Source organism: Momordica charantia, assembly GCF_013281855.1.
Source record: "Momordica charantia cultivar OHB3-1 chromosome 2 unlocalized genomic scaffold, Mcharantia_2.0 BLBB01000002.1, whole genome shotgun sequence".
NCBI classification, from domain to species: domain Eukaryota; kingdom Viridiplantae; phylum Streptophyta; class Magnoliopsida; order Cucurbitales; family Cucurbitaceae; genus Momordica; species Momordica charantia.
This window is the reverse complement of record NW_028275160.1, coordinates 431,429-455,085: the sequence shown is the minus strand read 5'-3', so window position 1 is coordinate 455,085 and position 23,657 is coordinate 431,429. Positions and strand designations below refer to the sequence as shown.

Sequence of the window (23,657 nt, the reverse complement as noted above, 5' to 3'; positions counted from 1 at the left end):
CAGCAGAGGTCAATTTCCTGGATCGCTTTTGAGCCTAAAGGCGGCTTTGATTCCGGCTTACTAAACTTTTGTGTAGTCAATTTGTAGACTAGAGCTTTATACTACTCATAACAATGTATTTCCCTCTCCATAAAAGAAATGAAAATCACATTCAAGTATAAATCTGAATAATTAAATAAATAACGAGAGAGAGAGAGAGAGATAGGACAATATGCAAAGCACAAAAGACCCCTTTCTTTCTTTATAAAATTACAAAGCACTTGTATATATACATACAGAACGTTACAACAAGTTCAATCAAAATGATCCTGCGCCCATGCATTTCGTTGAAACTGCATGTCGAAGATTTCGTTGAACAGGAAACTGCTGCTGCTTGCATCTTACTTCAAGTCAAAGCAGACAAAAGCATGGGTGACAACAAGAAGAGAAACTGCCAGGCTTCAACTTTTGAACTTGCACCAGGAATATCGCTGGAGGGTCCTGGTACTGGGGTCACTGAAGGAGCTGGGGGAGAACCCCCATTACCACCGCTTGGATTAGAGCTGTTACAGAAAAATGTCCAGATAAACCATACTGCACAAAGCAAATGTATAGACTTTTTCTGTGATTTAATAGCAGAACGCCAATAGCATCATTTTGTTTACCTTCCAGTGTATACACAGGATCCGTGACCTGCAAGAAGGCGTCATACAAATATTAGGAAACAGAGTACGCATCCACTGCGGTGTATGTGTTTATATATTTGGAGTGGATGGATAAAACTTGAATGGAAGTAAATAATCAGAATTATAAAGACATTTATAATGAAAAGTTTCAAATGTGATTCTTCTTTCTAGATACTAGATCTAGAACACTACTTTGGTGTCTCAAAAAACTCATAGGATATTAATTAAATCTTAGGTAGATGGTCACCATGATTTAAACTCATTCCCTCAAAATTCTTTAGAATTTCACTTGGTCCCTTTGCACAAGTAGACCAACCCAGGTTGATAATGTTGTTAATATGGAAAAAGAATATGTAATACGTTCCTTTCTGTAAAAATCCTGAGGATTGAGGACAAGAACGTTGATACTCGATAATTTAACATAGTACTATAGTTAAGGTGAAGTCAGACAGTTTAGGGTCAATTTGGTTCATGTTAGAGTAAGTTGGTTCGATTCAGGTCTCTATTGGTTGAGACTGAACCCATTCTCCCCCTAGTTATCTACATCTACCCATCTATTTGCTTCATGCCTCTTGAAAATTATATCCATTAGAGAAAAGAGTAAAGCATCCGGTAACAGTACAATGGAAGGTAAAGCAGCACACTGTTGCAGGTAAAGCAAGAACTAAGAGATGTGATAAAAGGAACTTACTTGGATCGATATTAGTGGTGGTTGCTGTGCCGTCAAAGTCGCATGTTCCACCATTGCGTTGCATTTTCTGATAATAGTCATTATAAGCATAAGAGGCATGGCTTTTGATGTTATTAGGAAGAAAACATGGCTCCCCCGGTTGAATGGCAGAACAATTAGCTCCACCCTGACCACAGGCCCAATTCAGACCATTTTGTAACTTACCAGGATCTGCACCGTCTTTTGCCACACAGTACAGGACAGAAGAACTTCCAGTGACACTGCTGGATATCAAACTCAAACGATACATAGCAGAACCTTCGGTTGAAAAAACTCCCCAGTTTTTCCCTGAAATAGGCCCAGGTTTCTGATCTTCACTGAACAACTCATATATGTACGTGTTAACAGGTATAGTTGGCTCACTAGGAGGACCTGAACCATTCAAAACCCTACTGATCAGATTGTTAACATACATCTCAGCATTTTGCTTGGTCGCATAAGGTTCATTGGCTCCACCAGACCATGGCCAGCCAGTCTCTGTCACGACAATGGGGATACCATTAAAGTTGAGAGATTTTATTGAATGATAGGTTGCATCCAACATGGCATCAAACATGCTGTTATAGTGGAGGAGAGTGTTCGGGTCAACAATCTGCCGGTTTATAGACAATGGCCGGAAAAGAGCATAATCTAGTGGAAAAATTCCGTTTCCTTTGATGTATCCATAGTAAGGATAAACGTTTAACATATAATAGGACTTGGTATTTTTCAAAAACTGAAGGAGTTGGTAAATGGTGGAGTTCCATGAAGAATTGAATGTGGCAGTAGAGGGAGGGAAAGACGAAATAATGACATCCATAGACTGGGGAGTCGAAACTTTGACTTGAAGATTTAAGTTCGCGGCGACCAGAGCTTTATGAAGGTATTTCATGGCACGGATCAAGACCGGTGCTGCATTGGGGATGGTGGTAAGGACCTCGCTGCCTACAGCAATGGCTGTTATATTGGTTGCAGGTACATAAAGTGCGACATTTTTATTAACCCAAGTTGCAGCAGCTGAAGGAGACCTTCCAATTTTTAGAACCTCCTCATTTGTAACGCCAACTATTACTTCAGTTCTACTGTTTGCAAAGGCTTTGAGTAATTCAGCATTGGCATCATAGAGTCTAACATGAGTTATTTGGTAGCTTTTGAGCATAGAAACCACATTTGAAGCAGGTGGAAGATTAGAAACATGAGTGCCAATGTTTATTCCAACAAATGCTCCTGATAAAATCAAAGAAATTCATTAGCGATAAGAAGGAGAATAAAGTGATAATATTACAATGACTATTCAAGAGTCTAATACATTGACCAAAAGATCCTCCCTTTCCATCATATGAGGAACTAATGTAAGGCACTAGATACAATCAATTTTTTCACATACGGACACTTCGAACACCTCTTTCTAACCATGTTTTGTACAGCTTCCTTCTCACAAATAGAGTTAACGTTCACAAGATTGTTCAATGGCAATCACACACAGCCAACACCTATATGCGAACTTAATATATGGGGCAGCAACATAACCTCATCACATACTATCAACAGATAAATAACAAGAGAAGGAAAGATTTTTCTTCACTTGAAACTTCTTAGTAAAATTCTGACTTATAAGAAGACATGAGCATCATACAAGTTTGAGAATATTCAAAATTTAGTAATATTAGGAACAGCGAACCACAAGTGAGTGCCTCCTTGTATATTTCAGTCTTTTGATGAAGTTTATTTCTTACCAACAAAATGAATTACTACATAAAAGAATATAAAATAAACTAAACACTGGAGGAGAAAATGCAAGTTCTAAGAGTTACAGATGGAGGTAACTGTTAAATTGAATCTTTTGTTTTGGACAGGACTTTTGAATTGAATTTTAGCTTTTAACGTTACCAGAAAGAGTTCAATAGAAGTACCTCTTACATGGAAAATCGTGGACGACACAAGAAAAAGCACAATTCCAGACCACTTCTCATGCATCCAATCAACCAACATGTTGACCTCAAACATTACTCTTTGTTCCTTCCAGTCGTCCCTCGTCAGTTAAGTTTAACCGGCCTGTAAAAACTTTGGCGAGATGCCACCAAGCAGAAACAAAGTTCATTGAAAACTGCAAGCAGAAACAAAGTTCAATGGAAACTGCAAGCAGAAACAAAGTTCAATGGAAACTGCAAGCAGAAACAAAGAACGATTACTTCTTTTGAGATCACAAACTATTACAACTAAAAACCTAACGAACGATCATAATCAAGGTAAAAATTAAGTGAAGCCGGAACAAGAAAAGCCTTGAATCAGAAAAAACGGATGCAAAGTTTTGCCAACAACGAAGAAGAAAGGTACAGGCAGATTCATAAGTAGACAAGTATAACAAACCCATAAGTAGAAATCAAAGTAAAGAGCGAGCACCTAACCACCCAAGCAAGGCAACTGAGTTTCCTATGAGGGTCAATCCTAAGATAATTCCTTACAAAATATCTTAAGTTACAAATCGAAATTGAAATCTGATTTAATGTGAGATATTGTAGTAGCAGGAAAAAGACTAAAACCTTAAACCCCCCGAACAGGAGCCTTTTCAAACAAAGAATACCAACTCTAACAAAGAACCCCCCATATGTGCCTATTATGAAGCATCATGAACCCTGATACAACCAAAACAGCAATTGCAGACAGTTCACAACCAACAAATGACATAAAATTGTATTAAATATTAACAATACGCCAATGAAGTTCGAGATAATACCTCCAAAACCAGTACTGGAAGCAGGAAAGTGGGTTTCCGTCAAACATTGGGAACTGTTGTGTTGGTTTATAAGTTGGGGGATGTTTTTGTGGAGCATTGGGCATCGGAATCAACGCCATGTGTAATGCTCTTCTGCTTAAGAAATGCATTTTAAAATTACCTGAAAAGGGAATAAAACATTATCATATTCGAACCACTGGGAGAAGTGGGAGAGACGATCCCGTGATTTTCCCTCCAAATTCGGTTCAACTCCGAGCTAAAGCTAAGCGCCAAAGTCAATCGAGTGACATCAACAAAAAGTTGACAACCGTCCGTTTAACCTGCTATTGGGCCACGAATTCATGTGGCCCATGGGCTCAATTGGCCCAATGTACTCGTAATCCTATTTGGGGCACTTGCACAAATTTTTTTCTTACACATATCACTTGTAGAATTTACAAACGAAAGTTATTTCAATTTACTGCGAGCTATACGCTATAGATTTTAATTACCTACTACAACACTTTTCTTACCATGTAAAACTACTTCCCTTCAATGAAGACAGTAAAAGGTGGAATATTTTGAGAAGTTTGTAACGTCTTAATCATTTGAACTAAGCTTAATCATTTAAAGGGTAATTGTATGATGTGTATGAAAATGTCCAAAATGGAAATGGGCTTGGGCTCATGAGACAGAAGCAGGCCACCAGAAAACGACGTCGCAGTCTGTTGAAAAAGGAGTAGAAGGAAGTGAAGTGAAAAGTCAATGTCTGGTGGGTTGTCTGCGAGGCGACTGTGTTCTGTCGGGTTGGGCTGCATTATTCTATTTCGACTTGTCGGCCCGTTTTCCCACTACTGCCAAACCAAATTTGTCATTTTTTTTATTTATTTCCAAATTATAGTATTTTGATGTGAAACATCACCCTAATAACGTGTTCCAATCATTTAAAACCACTCCCTTTGATCCATTTTTAGACTAAATTATTAATTCATCCTTCAATTTTGACAATCATATTTACTTTGACCAGTTTAAATCTCCAATTGTAAAGTGACAAATCATATATTAATAAATTGAGCTATGATCATTGTTTGGGGAAGAGAATACCCTGGACACGTGGAGGACCCCTATTGGTGCTCCAAGATGACTCATGAGTCATGCCCAGCTCGGGCCGCCGAGATCACCACCACTAGCGTTGACAGATGCTAAGTATGAGGGCCAATGTGAACCTGGCTGAGGTCCGATCTACCGGGAAGCTCGGTGGGGGCCGAGGTGAGCTACTGTCAGCGACGTGATTATCGGGTGTAACCGTCGGTCCCGAGATTACCGGGTGTAACCGACAGTCCCGAGATTACCGGGTGTAACCATCGCGAGATTAGCGGGACTACCACCCATAAGTAGAGGACCTCACTCCACGATCAGGTATGATGATTTCTGACCTCGAACTAAACTGGGAATCCGACCTATACTGACTTGATCGTCGGAGTGCTCACATTTTTTGTGCAGGTCCGCCCAAGTATTCAGATCGGTCCGGAGGCCAAGTTCGAGCTGCAATCTGAAACACACTGTTGTGCATATCCTTGCATAAACATTTCGCGCCGTCTGTGGGAAAGACAATCTAAGTCATCCCAATTCTTTTAAACCAACACGCAAGCGAAAATGGTTCAACCCGCAAACTCGACCAATACGGCAGATCGAAGAACCCTAGCTGCCAACGATGAGGGAAGTCGAAGCAGCAGTGGTAGAGGGGCAAGGTCACGACGGCCTAGCAACAGAACCCCTCCGCAGGTCGGCACGAATCACCGCACCTGTTCTACCACCTGCGCACCCCCCAAGGACATCCAAGGCCACCCGTGGCCGAGGTGCAACCTCTAAGAAGGGCGCCCGGGGTCCAGCCCCGGCTCCAACAAGTAAGAACTTTGACGCACTCCAGAGAGAAATGGAGGCAATGCGCACACAAATGCGGTCCATGGAGGAAACGTATAACGAAATGATACTAGCTGCAAACGCAGGGTCCCGATCAGAAAATCGAGTGACGCGCATTGACATACGCGAGCAAAGGGGTTTCCACCTCGGCCCAGTCGAGGAGGAACATCCGAAGACAACGAGAGCGAGAGACACACTCGCCAGAGGGGAGACCTCCGTGAGCATCTCAACAGAAAGAGAGGCTCATCCTTCCGAAAAGGACAGTCACCATCCCGCTCACATCGGAGCTCCAACCAGCAGGCTGAATCTTCTCACAACCCAGCAACTCCCGCAGGGATGATCACAAGGGAGGAGGTCGACCAGCTGAGGGGCAAGCTCGATGCTCAGGTTGAGGCCTTAAAGGCCAAATGTGAGCAAAAAGAAGGTCCACTGAACGATGGCGACTTGGGAGAATCGCCATTCACCTCGGACGTTTTGGAAGCACCGATCCCTCCGAAGTTCAAGGCTCCTACCGTGAAACCTTATGATGGGTCAAAGGACCCTAAGGATTATGTTGAGGTCTTTGAGGGCCTCATGGATTTCCAAGCGGCATCAGACGCAATCAAATGCCGCGCCTTTCAGATCGCGCTTACTGGTAGCGCGCGATTGTGGTATCGGAGACTGCCAGCCAGGTCGATCTCGACCTACTCTCAGTTGAGAAGGGAGTTCCTCGCCCAGTTCTCTTCTCGGCATTATGACAAAAAGACAGCGACCCATCTCGCCACCATCAGACAGAAGGAGGGTGAGACGCTGCGAGAATATGTCACCAGGATCCAGGAGGAGCAATTGAAGGTCGCACACTGCTCTGATGACTCGGCCATGTGCTATTTTCTCACCGGTCTAGCCGACGAAGCCCTCACGGTGAAGCTTGGAGAGGAGGCCCCGGCCACCTTCGCCGAAGTGCTTCAGAAGGCGAAGAAAGTCATCGATGGACAGGAGCTCCTCCGAACCAAAACCGGCCGACCAGAACGAAAGATCGGCCGGGGAAGAAGTGGAAAAGATATAGAAAAGGCAGATCCCAAGTCCAAGGACAAGGGATCCTTTTCCAGCGGCCGAGCTGAGTATCGGAGGGCGGAGAACGAACCTACCAGGAGCCGACCTTACGAACGCTTCACCCCGACCACGATTCCAATTTCCGAGATCCTAACGAACATCGAGGAGTCTGGAATGGAAAAACTACTCAAACGTCCTGAGAAGCTTCGGGGAGCCCCGGAGAGGCGCCGCAATGACAAGTATTGCCGCTTCCATCGGGAGCACGGCCATAACACGTCGAACTGCTGGGAGTTGAAGCGCCAAATTGAGGATCTAATTCAAGATGGCTACTTCAAGAAATTTGTGGGAAAGCCCAGGACCAGCTCGGTAGAGAAAAAGGAAGAGCGGAAGCGTTCGAGGACGCCGCCCCGGCGCACTGACCGACCTGCGGTCATCAATACCATTTTCGGAGGGCCAAGCGGGGGTCAGTCCGGACATAAAAGAAAGGAGTTAGCTCGTGCAGCCAGACGCGAGGTGTGCATCATCAGGGAGCAGAGGCCGACCTGCTCAATCACCTTCGACGGTGCAGACTTGAAGGAGGTCCACCTGCCCCACAATGATGCACTTGTGATCGCTCCCTTGACTGATCATGTGGTGGTCAGGAGGGTGCTAGTAGAGGGAGGCGCATCTGCTAACATCCTGTCCTTACCGACCTACCTCGCCCTGGGATGGACGAGGTCGCAATTGAAGAAAAGCCCGACACCGCTGGTTGGGTTCTCTGGAGAATCGGTCATCCCAGAGGGTTGCATCGACTTGCCGGTCACGCTTGGTCATCCCAGAGGGTTGCATCGACTTGACGGTAGATCGGCCTATAACGCCATCTTTGGGAGACCCATCATCCACTCATTTCGGGCCATTCCCTCGACACTTCATCAAGTTTTAAAGTATTCCACCCCCAATGGCGTGGGCACGGTCCGAGGAGAACAGCCGGGCACGAACTGCTCACCTTCATGGACGCCTACTCTGGGTACAACCAAATCAAGATGCATGTCCCAGATCAAGATCATACCGCATTCATAACAGACCAAGGTCTGTACTGTTACAAGGTCATGCCCTTCGATTTAAAGAACGCAGGAGCGACCTACCAGAGAATGGTGAACAAAATGTTCGCCAAGCAGATCGGCCGGAATATGGAAGTGTATGTGGACGACATGCTCGTCAAGAGCAAGCGGTCTAAGTCGCATCTTTCCGATCTGACCGAAGCCTTTGAGGTTCTAAGGACATATCAAATGAAGCTCAACCCAGCTAAATGTGCCTTTGGAGTCTCTTCGGGGAAATTCCTTGGCTTTATGGTGAACCACCGGGAGATCGAGGCCAACCCCGAAAAGATTAAAGCCGTGCTCGAGATGGAGGCACCCAAAACGCTGAAACAGCTTTAGTGCCTCAATGTCAAGGTTGCAGCTCTGAACCGGTTTGTTTCAAGATCGACAGATAAGTGCCTCCCTTTCTTCAAAGTCCTACGAAAGAAAGGGTCGTTTGAATGGACAGCAAAGTGCGAACAAGCATTTCAGCAATTGAAGAGCTACCTCTGTTCGGCACCTTTGCTCGCCAAGCCCCTGCCAGGGGACAAGCTCCAATTGTACTTAGCAGTGTCTGACAGTGCCGTCAGCTCGGCCCTAATCAGGCAAGGGAAGCGCGGCAAAACCCGGTCTACTACACAAGCAAGGCTACGACCGAAGCCGAGGCTAGATACCCTCGGATGGAAAAGTTGGCTCTCGCTTTAGTCACCTCGGCCCGACGGCTTAGACCGTACTTCCAAGCCCATTATGTGGTGGTGCTCACTAACTTGCCCCTAAAAAACATCTTCCATAAGCCAGAAGCTTCTGGACGCCTGATGAAGTGGGTAATGGAGCTAAGTGAGTACGACATCCAGTTCGAACCTAAAACTGCGTTGAAAGGGCAAGCAGTGGCAGACTTCATAGCCGAGCTCACACCACCTTCCGAGCCTGGCGAGTCCGACCTACCGTGGACAATCTATGTCGACGGATCCTCTTATGAGAATGGGTGCGGGGCCGGGGTCCTCTTGCTCGGACCAGGAGGCGAACAATTTGAGTATGCCTTGAGGTTCGGCTTCCAGACTTCTAACAACGAGGCTGAGTATGAAGCATTTATTATCGGTCTGCAAATCGCTAGAGCATTGGGGGCCTCTTGTGTTAAGGTCTTCAGCGACTCCCAACTGGTTGTGAGCCAGATCAAGGAAGAGTACCAAGCCAAAGACTCCCGAATGGAGAAGTATTTGGGCAAGGTCAGATCGTACCTCGCCCAGTTTCGAACTTACGAAGTAAGCCGGGTTCCCCGAGCAGAAAATTCTAATGCCGACGCCTTGGCCAAGTTAGCATCAGCGTACGAGACCGACCTGGCCAGGTCGGTCCCCGTCGAGATCTTAGATAATCCCTCGATCTCGGAGCCAGATCTGATGGAGATCGACGCTCCAGAGCCCTCATGGATGGACCCGATTGTGGACTTCATTAGGGGCAATTCACCATAAGACCCCAAGGAGCGCAGAAAGTTGGCAAGGCAAGCAGCTCGGTTCGTGGTCCGAGGTGGGGCATTGTACCGACGCGGCTTTTCCCTACGTCTATTGAAATGCCTAACCCCTGAAGAGGGCCTATACATCCTCAGAGAAATCCACGAAGGAGTGTGCGGCAATCACTCAGGCGCCCGGTCGGTGTCAGCCAAAGTGATCCGACAAGGATACTATTGGCCGACCCTCAGCCAGGATGACAAGAAGTTCGTGGAGGACCCCTATTGGTGCTCCAAGATGACTCATGAGTCATGCCCAGCTCAGGCCGCCGAGATCACCACCACTAGCGTTGACAGATGCTAAGTATGAGAGCCGAGGTGAACCTGGCCGAGGTCCGATCTACCGGGAAGCTCGGTGGGGGCCGAGGTGAGCTACTGTCAGCGGCGTGATTATCGGGTGTAACTGACGGTCCCGAGATTACCGAGTGTAACCGTCGCGAGATTAGCGGGACTACCACCCATAAGTAGAGGACCTCACTCCACGATCATGTATGATGATTTCTGACCTCGAACTAAACTGGGAATCCGACCTATACTGACTTGATCGTCGGAGTGCTCACCTTTTTTGTGCAGGTCCGCCCAAGCATTCAGATCGGTCCGGAGGCCGAGTTCGAGCTGCAATCTGAAATACACTGTTGTGCATATCCTTGCATAAACAATCATGTCTTGTATCAAATAAATTACAAAATAAAGTAGCACGTGTTGATAGAGCATACCCATTTTTCATAACAACCTATCAAATCTATTTCATAGATTATGACATTTTATCTTTATCTATTTTTTTAATTTTTGAACAAGAATCAAATTTTCAATAATAAATGAAAAGGAAAATTGCTTATGTAATATAAAAGAAAAAAGCAAAACAAAAAAAATGACAAGTTCAACGACCCAAGAACAGCCAACCAAATGAAGCTCTAACCTACACTTAGTTGAAGATGGAATCAAAGAAACAAAATCCTCCAGCTTCTTTACGTAGTCATTCAATAATATAAGCCACACCAAAATTTGTTCTCTCTTTTCTTTTTTTGCTAAATATGTCAAATAATGACAAAGATTTTAAATAATTCTCGAATTGATTCTTAATATTTTAAAATTTTCAATTTTACTTGTAATGTAGGAAAAAAAACTAATTAGATCCTTCCATACAAAAAGTTGTTAAAATTTTGTGTTAAAAAAAGTTACATGTCTTAAATTAAATTATTGTTTTGTTAGTATATTTAAACACATCAAATATGTTATTCAGTGCATGAAATTCAACTCGTCCATCAACAAAATCCAACACCTTATCAAAAAGTTAGAATTCTTGGACAAAATTTAACATACTTTTAGAAATGTGGACTTCATTAATAATTTAAATAGAGTAAGGACACAATTGATGTTTCTTTTTTAATTAAGAAACAAATTGAGAAAACCCTAAAAAATATGCTTAGCCTATTTTGTTCTCACCTCTTACCTTGTCTTTGACATAAATTCTTGCCTTACGTCTAAAAGGTATTCAATTATACTTTCGTAATTTAATTCACCTCTAATTTATCAAACATATGTTACCCAAGAAAAAAAAAATGTACAAAATGGGATGTGACTTTCCTAATTATATATGTCCTTAATTACTTTTTAAATGGGCAAGAATTTGCTGCCAATATTTGCACTTTTTGTCTCCCGTCGCACCCTCACGGTCACGAGTATCTGTATTAAATAACTTTTGAGTTTTGACCTTTGACTCTTGTTCGTGCTTCGCAAGCTGTGACTTTTATTAACGTTGAACTTGTCAAGCAAGTTCCACCAACAGGGGTATTTTGGTATTTTTGATTACTACCACAATATTTTCAATTTTACCCTTGTAGATTAGGCATCATCCAATTTTCTGCCTCTTGACTCTCAGACAGATGTGTAGGTGGCAGAATTCTATGTGGCCTTGTAGAAGTTTTTTTCCTCCGGGAGTTGACCGTCTTTTGACTTTTATGCCCTTATATTTAAGTATACACACCGTCCTCATGCCCTCTTGTCTTGGGAAGTTGTTTTGGTAAAATAGGATTCTATTCTTTTCGATTCTATGATGTCCAGTGAAAATTCTGAAAATAACTTACATCATTTTTAAATTTAAATTTTAAACTTAAAAATGTAGAATTACATAAAACATTTAATAAATATAATATTATAAATATATTTTAGTTTTTGTTAAAATTAAAACATGTAAAATAATAATTATGCAAAATTTATGACATATATGTTAAATTGTTAATAAATAAATTAATAGTATTTTCCATTGATAACCCACCACTAGTTTATAAATATACCACTAGTTTATAAATATATTACTGAACACATTCAACAATTTCTGATTGATATTCAATTTTTTAAATATGCTATCAAACACACATTCGAAAATATGAAATAAAATATGAAATACAACTATGTTCTTATTGAGCCCATTATTTTATGACCTTTGCTTTCATATTAACAAACTAATCGCACTCTTGTATTTTATTAGTTGTGATATTGAATAAGTCAATTTTTATATTGTTAATTAGGTCACTAAATGTTACAAATAGGAGAGGTTGTATTTACTAATATACCATAAATCTTCTATTTTTTTTAGCCAATATAGGTCATTATAACTTTATTAGAGACGGCTTAATAAATACGGAAAACATCTTTAAATGGGTAATAATTATAACATCGACAATTTTCTCTTACATAAATTAGCACCTTCTAATTTGAACACAACCACACAACTCCCGCTTAAAATATCAAAATATCAAAATTAAAATCTCATCAATCTAAGCATAATTCGACTAGTTAAGATATCTATTTTCGGTTAAGAGAGGGTGAATTCAAATCTTTTATACCAACGTAATATCGTGAAGTCAATATCTGAGTATGCTGGAAATTGTGATGCAGTTGCATCGTGGTCCATGCACCTTTAGTGCACCCAACCAAACCCCAATACTAAATTATGGCCTTCAACCACCACCGTCCATCTCATTTTAGGGGAGCACACAATGGACGGTCATGCCGATCCCCCGGCTTCCGCCACCGTTTGTATAAACTTGTATTTCTCGGTGACCATTAATTTTTTGAATTCCCAAAACTATTTATTTCTCGTTAAATTACATATTTCTTGGTTTGAATTTTGCACAAATTAAACCATAACTTTCTTTAATAAAAAAATTTAAACCCTTAAACTTTTGAACAACAAAAATTAAATCCTTAAACTTGTATAATTGAAAAGATTGTAAAAATTAAATTCCTAAATGTTTACTATTTTTATCTCTCATATTTCTACTATTTCTTTTCACTCTCCATATTCCTCATCTTTGAATGTAATTTTCTCACTTGTGAAGATTTGAGAAGAAAATTTAGAGGTCTAATATTTTTATTTATAAAAGGTTTAGGATTTAATTATTACAATTTAAATTTTCTTTTAGTAAAATGATAATCACTACTATATATATATATATACACACACAACAAGGTGGAGTGGGAATTTAACCTAAAATTTTATGGTTTGAAATAGACATCAATACGGCTGAGCTAAATTTGTGAATGAATTAGGTTTGTAATTAGTACAAAATAATGTATATTTAAAGTTTGTCGTAAAGGGAAATTTTCCAAGTGTGGACTATGGAGTGCAATAATACAGCAACCGTCAACCCAAGATGTGTCGCTGACTTCACACCAGTAAAACAAGAATGTTGACGTTTTCCTTCAAACTTTACACGTACTGTTCTCTATGACCCACACGCGCCGAGGCGCGTACCATCACGTACGAACGAGGCAGCGTGGCGTCGGTGCTGACATAAACGCGTTATCCACGGATACGATAACGCTTTTCAGTCTCGAACAGGTACAGGCAGTAATTGGTCTGTGACGGAAAGGGGTTGGTGAACCTATCACTTCCCACCAGAAAATAAAAAGAAAAAAAGGAAGAAAAAAGGTGAAACCCGGCGGCAGGCATGGGATTTGGTTGTGTGAAAATTAGGTGTATTATTTGCAATAGACAGCATCACGTGGACGAGTAAATTCTCGCCAGGTGGATGTCAACCAGTTCGTACAATGCAGAGTACCCACGCCACGCTTGCATCGGAATCATTATTTTATTTTTTATAAATAAAATTGTATTATTTTGCATGCAGATCTGAAACGACACTACTTGTATTGGTAACGAATTGTCGGCTTCGAGTCCCCCCTCCCTTCTCCACTTCCAATCATTTCACATTTCACAGTTAACTAAGATAATTAATTGCTATTAATTATAAAAGATCCGATCCACTATCATTTTAATTAATTATCATACATCAAACTTCCTATATTTTCTAGAATACAATATTTTACTAGTGTAAACATAACTCCAACCCTCCAACATCAATGTCTCATTTTATAAAGTCCAACAATAATATTTAATCGTGAAAACGGTCCAGTTTGGATCAACGAAAGTCAGACTAGTTACACCGAAGTACTCATGACCTGCAAAACAGGGTTAGTATCCTGATGCTCTAGTTAGTACACAGTCCGATCTATATTCGAGAGAGAATATATTTCGTGTAATTTTTATGAGAGGTGTGACACTATATTTATAGAGGTAGGCTCTCGATACTCATACCTAGCTATTGTAGGTCGACTGAAATGTATAAGGTGCGGTAGCTCGGGTGCGAGACACCGAGTTGAAGAAATTTAACTCTGTAGAATCATGTTCAATAAATTGCCTTCTCATCTCGTCGATTATTGATTCATGATGTTGACGTGTCGATAAATTACCTCCAACAAATAATTTTATCTTTATAAGTAAAAGATGACAAATTTGAACTATTCAAGTCTATTGACTGATTAATTACCTCTTCAAAGTCGTAATTAGTTTGATTCTTGAATCTCTCCCTAATATTTAAATTGTAGTACTAAAAAATAGTGTAATAAAAAACGCAACTTATTGCATAAATTAAATAATTAAATCATTCTAAATTATATTGATAGTATCGTCAAAGCGAACCTAACTCGGTCGTTATGAGTTCGATCCCTCACTCCTTACTTAAAAAAATCTTATTGATAGTCTCTAAATTTAGGTAAGTTTGATTTTTTTATCAATGTCTAATTTAGGTATTTGAATTGTGGACTTGTAGTACTAAAAATGGTGTAATATAAAAATTTAATTAAATCAATTAATTTAATAATTAAATCATTTTCTAATTTTATTGGTGGTCTTTAAATTTATAAATTTATCATATTTTATTTTTCTACTTTCAAATATTTGATAGGTTAAAGCATACTTTCGTCCCTCCCACTAAAATTTTACTTTAATTTGTGCAGTACTATGTGAATTTGTATCATAAATCTTGAATTAATATACAAATTTTACATAATAATGGCTATAATTATCATTATTCATGAAAGTTTACCCTAAAATATACATTATTTTATGGAAGTCTATAAATTAACAGCATACTAGCTAGATATTTGATGGTACAGAAAATCTGAAGGGGAACAAGTTCTCACAGTGGATGAAATAAAATATAAGGTAGCATTAAAAATATTAGAATAATGAGTGGCAATAATTTGTACAATGATACTAATAATAAAGAAATGATTTGGGACTGCCCAATAATGAAAAATATTTAGAAATTAAATGGGTTTGACTTTTTTGTGAAGACAATATAATGATGGACATAAATGACATACAGTTGTCAAAATTAGAAAATAAAACAAAAAGGGAGATCTAACCATATTTTAATTAGGTTGATTAAAAATATTATTATTTTTACAGTTCATTAATTTGAATAAGAGATCCTCAAGAGGCATGCAGGCATTATTAAACATGAAATGTGGGAGATCCGTATGGTTCATTTATAAGAAACATTTTCTTAATAATTAACTCATCAAAAACAAAAAATAGAAATGTCATTTTTTCTACACTTCATTTAAATATTTCCATAGCACAAAGTTCCATGTCACACCTCTCAGTATGGTTAAGGTTAATTATTTAAATACAACCTAAGTAGCTAGGTTGGTAAAGCTAATTGCATTTTAAATTTTAAGGAAAAAGTTGACATTTTAACCAAATCAAGTTGGTATAAATTAAAATGCAAAACTAACTAATTTGCATACCGGAAACGAAATCAAAATTAGACCAGCCAACTGGATAACAATGCCGTTGATTTATTTACATCGGTGGTAGACGGGTTTAGACATATTACTGATTTTTGTCAACGAGATGGAACTTTTTTTTTTTTTTTAATTATTTATAGTTATCAGACTTGAGAATTATTAAACGAATGAAAAGCTGATGTGTTAATATATTGTCATTTGAGAATTTATTTCAAAACAGTTAAATTGGTGCTGTTTTTTAACGTTTTACATTCAGAAATCGTATTTTAAGCTTATTATATCGTCCAAAACCTTTCATTTGGAGTTATTTTAGGTTATACATGCATATAGGACGTTTTGACATTATTTAGAGTTGATTTTTGACGGAAATTACAATTTTGTGCAGAAAAATACAAAGCTAGGTGTCTAGCGCCTTCCCTAATCCCGAGATTGCCCTTAATGTAAAATGTAAGTTTTGGTGTGTTTTGAAGCTTCCCCAAGCCCCTCCACGTGTCTTATATACATTGATGTTTGCTAATTCAACAACAAACGGTGTTTCCTAACCGCCTTAAAGTTCTTATAAACTCAACAGCTCCCCCACTTCAATCATCATTCTCAAGTGATCATTTCAGCTTTAGACATTTTACTCTCAACTTATTTACGTTTCCCTTTTAAGTTTTGAGTTGTTATTGTTTTAAACTTTGCTTATTTGAACTTCATCTTTTATTTTCCAGCTTGTTATTCATCAATTGTAAGTTTGATTTTATACAATTAAAATTCCAGCAAGTTCTTTGATATTCATCTCTCTCTTGTGGAATCCACCGAATATTGCTCCCAAATCTTGAAAGAGAACGGGTTAGGGTCATTCGGGTTACAACTCCATCATTTCCAGCTTGTTTAAATTCTATTCATCTTTTAATCATGTCTCTTATTTTCATCAATGTTAAATTCTGTTTTTACTCTAAAGTTATGAACTAAATTTATTTTCCCAACCCTGGTTATGGGTAGTTAGCTAAAATTTTTAAAATCCAACAAGGCATAAAATGTTTGTCTCTTCTTTTATCACTTAAAGTTGTTTTATAAGAGTTAAAACTTGATTTGGCCAATTAATATTTTAACCAAGCATCAATACTGAAAGGTTGATACATTTTCACAACTTTGATGATTTAACTTTAAAGAGAAATACTTTAGACATAAAGGTTTCGCTCGAGTAGCTAGCCTAGGCATAGGACCTCGACCTAAGGTTACGGTTGGTTTTTATTAAATTAAGTTCAATTTTCTAATAGACATATTAGAGATGAACTTATACCTTCAAAGTCACTTAGACATAAGAAAATGACGAAGCAAAACCGAAGAAAATTTATGAGAGGCGTTTGGTGCTTGGTTGGAAAAAGTTATTGTATTTTTAGCTAATTTGAAGTAACTGGGCCGGGTTTATTGCATTGAGTCTTAAAATACCAAAATCAACATTATCCTTGATATTTGTTACACCGAATTCAATTGCAAAGTCACCGATCAACATCATTTTTATAAAATAAAAAAATAAAAAACCTTCATTTGTCTTTGAGGATCGATACTTGGAATACTTATTCCGTTTTACTACTTGTGACGGGTGTACACTTGCACTCTATCATTCATTTTCATTCCAAAATCCCAAACAGTTTACTACTTTTTATTTCTTCAATTATATTTGAAAATAGCTTTTGAGTGTCGTTGATACGTGATCCAGCACCGGTGTCAAATTCTAAGGAGACCTGTGAAGAGAACTCGCACTAGTGGTCTATTGGGCTCAACACATTCGAATAATTAAATTAGTATTTCGATCGAGGTAAATAGTTCCATTATTCTTAAAAATAAAAAAAAAATGGTCACAATGTTTTTCTAAGATGTTCTTTTAGAGTACTTTTTTTTCTTTCTTTTGAAAAGTTTTGAGTATTTTTTAGTTAGTAATGTAAAACACTGTCTCAACATGCAATAATAGAACTACTATTGATGATGTGGGACATTTCAATGCTTAATAAGAAGTATATTAATTAAATTTGTTTTGTATGAATATATATATCATATGGATAAGATGGAGCCACGTGGACGTTGATGCACAGCCTCTTTAATTTACACATTAACAGGGACATATATATAGGAAGGTAGCGTGACAGATAATACATACAAGTTACATATTAAAATGCATGCATGCCAGCATGAGCACTTCTTTTTATTATTTTAATTTGTTGGCATTTTGAGATCAAACTTTAGATGATAATTTTTTATGAGACTATCCTTTGTGTTTTCTTTTCGTTTTTAATTCAATATTTACAAATTAAACCTTTTTTTTCCCTCCTAGTAGAGAACAATCTAGACATGCATGTAAATGGAGGGCTCAATAAGAAGATCTCAAAAACTAATATATATTCTCAAAGAATCAATTGGCTCATCTACAAAATCTTACAAAATCAATTAATTAAATGAATATAAATCTAATTCTAACACGGTATTAATAATAAATTTTGGCAAAAATTTAAAAACTTGATAGTTGATATGTATCAATCTTATTAAGGATATCACGTAGAAGAAGGGACCCCACAAAAGTTTATAATATAGTTGGAGAACAATGAAAATCTTAATTAACAAAGTTCGAACGCATATCCAATTCAATATCTAAAATGGGAATCGACCCAGATTTTGGTTGATGAAAAAATTAGGAGAGAAATAGAGATGGAAAAAAGGGTAAGCAAACCTAAAAGAGAGAGGCATATCCATCCAAAACCTCCAGCTCTGCAAATACATCACTCCATTTGACTTTATTTAATGCAAACCAAAGATTTTGAGTGTTATATTTAATTGAAATTTTAAGGAAAATGACAAGCAAACTTGGGAATGAAGCTACTTTGGTTTGGTTTTACCACGTAAAAGGAAACACAATTTTGCAGAATTTTCCGAGAGTGACATAAGCAGTGGCGATCCTGCTTTACGAAGCAGTCCAATCTCAAAAAATAATAATAATAATAATTAAACCTTCTACTGTGGAAATGAAAACGACCTTCCGGAGAATTTTGAAACTGTCAAGAAGTTTTTCTTTTCTTTCCCGTTAAAGTTCTTCTTAATTCTTTAACTTCACCAACACGCTACCAATCTAATTACATTAATAATTTATATTTTATTTTCAAATCTAACCTTTTCAACTATAAAATCTTAAATAAAATAGGTTTAAGAATACATTTACTCCTCCTACTTTAAATATGAAGTAATTACTATTTAGTTGATCAACTAACCATTTAATTTTTACTCTAATAAAATCTCATCAAAATTAAATATTGACTTTTATCGTAATTTATAAAACATTTGGTCCTCATGGGTTATCGAGCTAGAAAGTTTAAAAAAAAAACTACGATTAGAACTAAATCGTTACAAACTTTAAACTATATAAACTAAATTGTTATATATTATAGTTTAAAGACTAAATGATTACCAATTTAAAAGTGTAGGTAGTATTTCAATTAAAATTTTATTATATATTATAGATTAAAAGGCAATCGTCTTCTGCTCTCTTATTTGGTTCCACCCAAAAATAATAAAATTTCATCTGTAATTCGAAAAGAAATGCTTTAAGTTGAAATATATGGTGTTTTTTTTTTCTTTTGGAAACAAGTATGGATGGAAAATTCGAACTTATATGCAAAATATCGACTGGAGGGAAATTAAAGTAATGAAAAGGACAAGATTTAAAATTTTTTGCTCCCGATCTCTGTGGATATAAATATAATATAGTAACGACATTGTGTTTTCTGAGTGGTGGATATATATAATAATGACTTGTTTGGCTGTTTCCCATGAAAATGTAGATGTAAAAAAGAGAGCGAAGATTTCCATCAATTTACACTTTTTTTTTTGGTTTAAAAAAGAAAAAAGAAAAAAAAAAGTAGGAAGTCAAAGTACACATGGTTGGAATTGGAAAACTCTCGCTAGAAAAAAAGTTTAAAAAATTCGGTTGGTGTACGCAGTCCTATATAAACCCCAAAAGTAGAGAATTATTGGCATTTCAGAACCCACTTCCTTTTACTACCATCTCTGTAATTGCCCGATTCAAAGTTTCTCACAACTTTTTTCAATCAAACCCCACAAAATAGGAACAAAATCCCAACCCGGAAACCCCTCCATTTCATCATCGTTTTCGTTTCCAAGGTTGGTCATGTACATTACTGCTACTTTCTGAAATCGATTATTTCACTTTCCTCTCTGTTTCTGTCGTTCAATTTGATTGTATTCGTATTCGTTCGTGGAATGGGTGTTCTCTGTCTGTTTCTTGTATTGATTGTGAAAATGGTGGTCTGCTCAGTGTTTTTCAGTCCTCCTGCAATTATGTTTTGGGAGAGAGATTTCAATTTGTGCTGGTTTTAGTTTTCGTACTGAGGTTTTAGGAATCGATGTTTCAGTGAAATGGGATTTGGGGCTGCCATCCATGATGGCTTGGCTTAACACGGGCGGCCGTGGGGGGTGCCGCCGGCGGCGGCGGCGGCGGCTCAAGGGAATAAAAAAAATGAGAGAGAGAGAGAGAGAGAGAGAGATGCTTTATACTGTTTGGTTTGGCAGATCCATGGTCGTACTGCAGTAGCATTGAACTCTGTTATATCTGGATCTGTTTCGCTTTATGTGATGAACTGGAGCCACTTTCTTTGAACAGGACACTTTGTCATTTGTATTGACTATTATAAATTACCTGCAGTGATAATTTTTAACTTGCTAGTGCTAATGCCATTTTTTAGTCCTCCCTTTTGATTCATCATCTTGTTCTTACAGATTACTAAAGGATCTTATTATGCCATATGGGTATATCTAGCTCCTGTCCATTTGCAGAGTATATAGATTTGGGAAACAATTTAGAATCCATTTTGATAAAATCCATAAGTTTTGGAGATGAAGAAAAAACTTCAATGCGGTCTGTTAGTTTCACAAGCAGAGATTCAGAACCAAAAGTAATCGAAGGACGAGATTTGGAGAACCTGTCCTCATTGGAGACTCGTTCATTAGAAACAGGAAATGACATGGGTGTGGCATCGATCAGCCCAAAGAGTGAAGAGTTTGATAATCAATCTCTAAGTTTATATAATGATCTGGGAAGATTTCGAAACCTACCAGTTCTGGATCCAACCAATCCCAAGCATGCTGCTGCTCTAAAATTGCAGAAAGTGTATAAAAGCTTCCGCACCAGAAGAAAGCTAGCGGATTGTGCAGTTCTTGTTGAACAAAGCTGGTACTGCTCTTTCCTTTTAATTTTGTAAGAAATGATAATCACGCTGCACTTTTTTGTTCGGGTTATCTTTGTCTTATTTCATTATTTATTAAACTAGCAATGTTTGTAGGTGGAAACTATTAGACTATGCTGAACTCAAGCGAAGTTCTATATCATTCTTCGACATGGACAAACGTGAATCTGCTATTTCGCGCTGGTCGAGAGCAAGAACTAGAGCGGCTAAGGTGAATATAAAGGGATTCCCAAAATGCCTCTTTGATCATATTTTTGTTTCAGAAATTTAATCAGTCTTTGTCATTACAGGTTGGAAAAGGCTTATCCAAGAATTCTAAAGCTCGAAAGCTTTCTTTGCAACATTGGCTCGAGGCTGTAAGTAGATTTTCCTTAACCAAGTATTTTCAATATATGAATTTCCTTGTGTGCTGATGTAAGGATTTATTACTTATGTATACAGATTGATCCACGGCACCGATATGGCCACAACTTACATTTTTATTACATGAAATGGCTTCAAAGTCAGAGTAGAGAACCCTTCTTCTACTGGTAATATTTCCTTCTTGCAACACAATATATTAGTTTATTATTCCTTTTCCTGTATTCTTTTCCTTCTTTCACAGAATTTGGAAATGTCGTGTAGACCCTGGACTCAAATAAAATCTTCTGTTTTGGATTCAGGTTGGATATAGGAGAAGGGAAGGAAGTAAATCTGGTGGAAAAATGCCCGCGATCGAAACTCCAACAACAGTGCATCAAGTATTTGGGTCCTGTAAGCAGATACTTCTTGATCCAATCGTCCTTCATTTTCTTATTCTAAACTATAGCATATCGAACTTAATTAGTCTCTTATTTATTTTAGATGGAAAGGCTTGCATATGAAGTTATTGTGGAAGATGGGAAACTTGTGTACAAACAATCAGGGAAACTCGTCCACACAACTGAAGAAACTAGAAATACAAAATGGATTTTCGTCCTAAGCACGTCGAAGACCATGTATGTTGGAAAGAAGAAGAAAGGTACGTTCCAGCACTCGAGCTTCTTAGCTGGAGGAGCTACAACTGCTGCTGGGAGATTGGTCGTCGACAATGGTGTTCTGAAGGTACCATGTCTACAACATGAAATCCTAAATTTTTTTCAACCCTCTAACTTCTGATCCAATTACCCATCGCTTACCCTTCAAAAGGATTTTGACATCAACAATTTATTGCTCTTCTTTGACAGGCTGTTTGGCCTCATAGCGGACACTATCGACCAACTGAAGAAAACTTTAAGGACTTCATATCATTCCTTAGAGAGAACAATGTGGATCTTACTGATGTGAAGGTATATTGCCTGAAAAATGTAGAGGCCACACATGTTTTCCCCTTTTGATCCCATTTTTTAAAGCTGAAACTATTTGAATTAAGGCCTAACAAATCTCTCTTTTCATTTCATTCAGACAAGTCCTAGTGATGAGGAGGATGATTATCTGGACAACCAAAAGAGTGGCCGTCACATTAGGAACAACTCATCAGAGGAGGACTTCATCGAAAAGCTGAACGGCTTTGAGAGTGAAGAGAACAATGCTGAAGAATCAACTGAAAGAAAACCACATTCATTGGATGAGCAAAGACAGTCTTCCATTGCATTATCCGATTTAAAGTGTTCGTGCAACATTGGTAAAAAATTGACCAATCTTGAGATACCAAACAGGGCTGAAGTGATCGAGATGTTTGAGAGAGAAGAACAAGATGTGGGAACCAATGGCAATAATGGTTTTCTATTGGAATCCCCTGTTGGTAGTTACAAATATACAGAGAATTCATTCTCTCGAAAGCCAAACGTTTATGATGAAGATCAAGGGAATACTGAAGTGAAGATCATTCCTAAGGAGTCAATCCTTAGAAGGTTAAATTCACATAAGGAACCCAAATCATACCAACTAGGGAAGCAGTTGTCCTGCAGATGGACAACCGGAGCAGGTCCCCGCATAGGCTGTGTGCGAGACTATCCATCGGAACTTCAGCTACGAGCGTTGGAGCAAGTAAGCTTATCACCAAGAAGCTCAGCTCATTCATGGCTGCCCAGCTATCCTTATGCTGCCACCTGTGAGCTGAGCCCCGCAACGGCAACACCACCAGCTTTCATGGCCAGATAACGGGAAACATAAGAAGGTGACTGACCATTCCTAGACATGATCCTCTTGTTTTTTTCAGAGGAACATCAGTGAATGGAGCAGATATAGAATGGCAATAGATTCCTTATATGTTCATTCTTTTGTGTATATACAAAAAGAGGATTTAGGAATTCTTGGTGATTCTTTCTTACTAACCCATTTATTCCTTTTTTTTTTTTTGTGTGTAACAAAGGGAAACACCACACATATTTCCCTCTTCATTTTATTCTTATAAAGAAAAAAGCATAAGTTCTAGAGCGTTGAGTTCATGGCTGTTCTGGTATTGTTCTCTATATTCAGCATTGCCTTGTATCATCAACAGCCTAGAGGTGAACCCCACTGGAATAATCAAATCAGGGATTAAATTCCAAGTCATGTCGAACAGAGAAGGATCATTGAATCTGCAACTTGCTTGAGCTTGTTCGAATGAGCTGTCTAATCATTTGTGTTAGTGTAACTCCAAAATTACTGGTGTGATTGGTGATAGAATAGAAAGAACTCGTTTAACGTAAGTGTTCAATGACGGAATGGTAAAATAGAGGTCAAAATAGTCACCCTCTTTGAGATACGCA

The 23,657-nt window shown here is 38.4% G+C and overlaps 2 protein-coding genes across 6 annotated transcripts; one reads left to right on the top strand and one right to left on the bottom strand.

The window, feature by feature from the left end:
• Nucleotides 1–212: 212 nt before the first annotated feature.
• LOC111021181 (glucan endo-1,3-beta-glucosidase 4) lies at nucleotides 213–4,373 on the bottom strand. 5 transcript variants are annotated; one of them, XM_022298041.2, is made up of 6 exons: nucleotides 4,112–4,373; nucleotides 3,918–4,010; nucleotides 3,288–3,481; nucleotides 1,357–2,601; nucleotides 645–672; nucleotides 213–542 (listed from the first exon to the last, which is right to left on the bottom strand). In XM_022298041.2, the coding sequence occupies exons 3-6, from the start codon at nucleotides 3,379–3,381 to the stop codon at nucleotides 386–388; spliced, it is 1,524 nt and encodes a 507-aa protein (XP_022153733.1). In that variant the 5' UTR covers nucleotides 3,382–3,481; nucleotides 3,918–4,010; nucleotides 4,112–4,373; the 3' UTR covers nucleotides 213–385. The 5 variants fall into 5 exon arrangements, with proteins under 5 accessions (XP_022153733.1, XP_022153735.1, XP_087976667.1 ...); XM_022298043.2 differs by lacking the exon at nucleotides 3,918–4,010 and having other exon boundaries at nucleotides 3,288–3,539; XM_088120541.1 differs by lacking the exon at nucleotides 3,918–4,010 and having other exon boundaries at nucleotides 3,295–3,539.
• Nucleotides 4,374–19,719: 15,346 nt separating this feature from the next.
• LOC111021186 (IQ domain-containing protein IQM2) lies at nucleotides 19,720–23,354 on the top strand. The gene is made up of 9 exons (XM_022298051.2): nucleotides 19,720–19,864; nucleotides 20,480–20,933; nucleotides 21,043–21,157; nucleotides 21,237–21,302; nucleotides 21,388–21,476; nucleotides 21,609–21,699; nucleotides 21,790–22,029; nucleotides 22,152–22,253; nucleotides 22,369–23,354. The coding sequence occupies exons 2-9, from the start codon at nucleotides 20,506–20,508 to the stop codon at nucleotides 23,065–23,067; spliced, it is 1,830 nt and encodes a 609-aa protein (XP_022153743.1). The 5' UTR covers nucleotides 19,720–19,864; nucleotides 20,480–20,505; the 3' UTR covers nucleotides 23,068–23,354.
• The last annotated feature ends 303 nt before the right edge of the window (nucleotides 23,355–23,657 follow it).

Coding starts and splice junctions, on each gene's coding strand:
- LOC111021181 (XM_022298041.2), bottom strand. CDS start 3,381: ATGTTTGAGGTCAACATGTTGGTTGATTGGATGCATGAGAAGTGGTCT. Junction 2,602..3,287: donor CACGATTTTCCATGTAAGAG/GTACTTCTATTG, acceptor TGATTTTATCAG/GAGCATTTGTTGGAATAAAC. Junction 543..644: donor TCCTGTGTATACACTGGAAG/GTAAACAAAATG, acceptor TTTCTGTAACAG/CTCTAATCCAAGCGGTGGTA.
- LOC111021186 (XM_022298051.2), top strand. CDS start 20,506: ATGGGTATATCTAGCTCCTGTCCATTTGCAGAGTATATAGATTTGGGA. Junction 20,934..21,042: donor GTTCTTGTTGAACAAAGCTG/GTACTGCTCTTT, acceptor CAATGTTTGTAG/GTGGAAACTATTAGACTATG. Junction 22,030..22,151: donor TCGACAATGGTGTTCTGAAG/GTACCATGTCTA, acceptor CTTCTTTGACAG/GCTGTTTGGCCTCATAGCGG.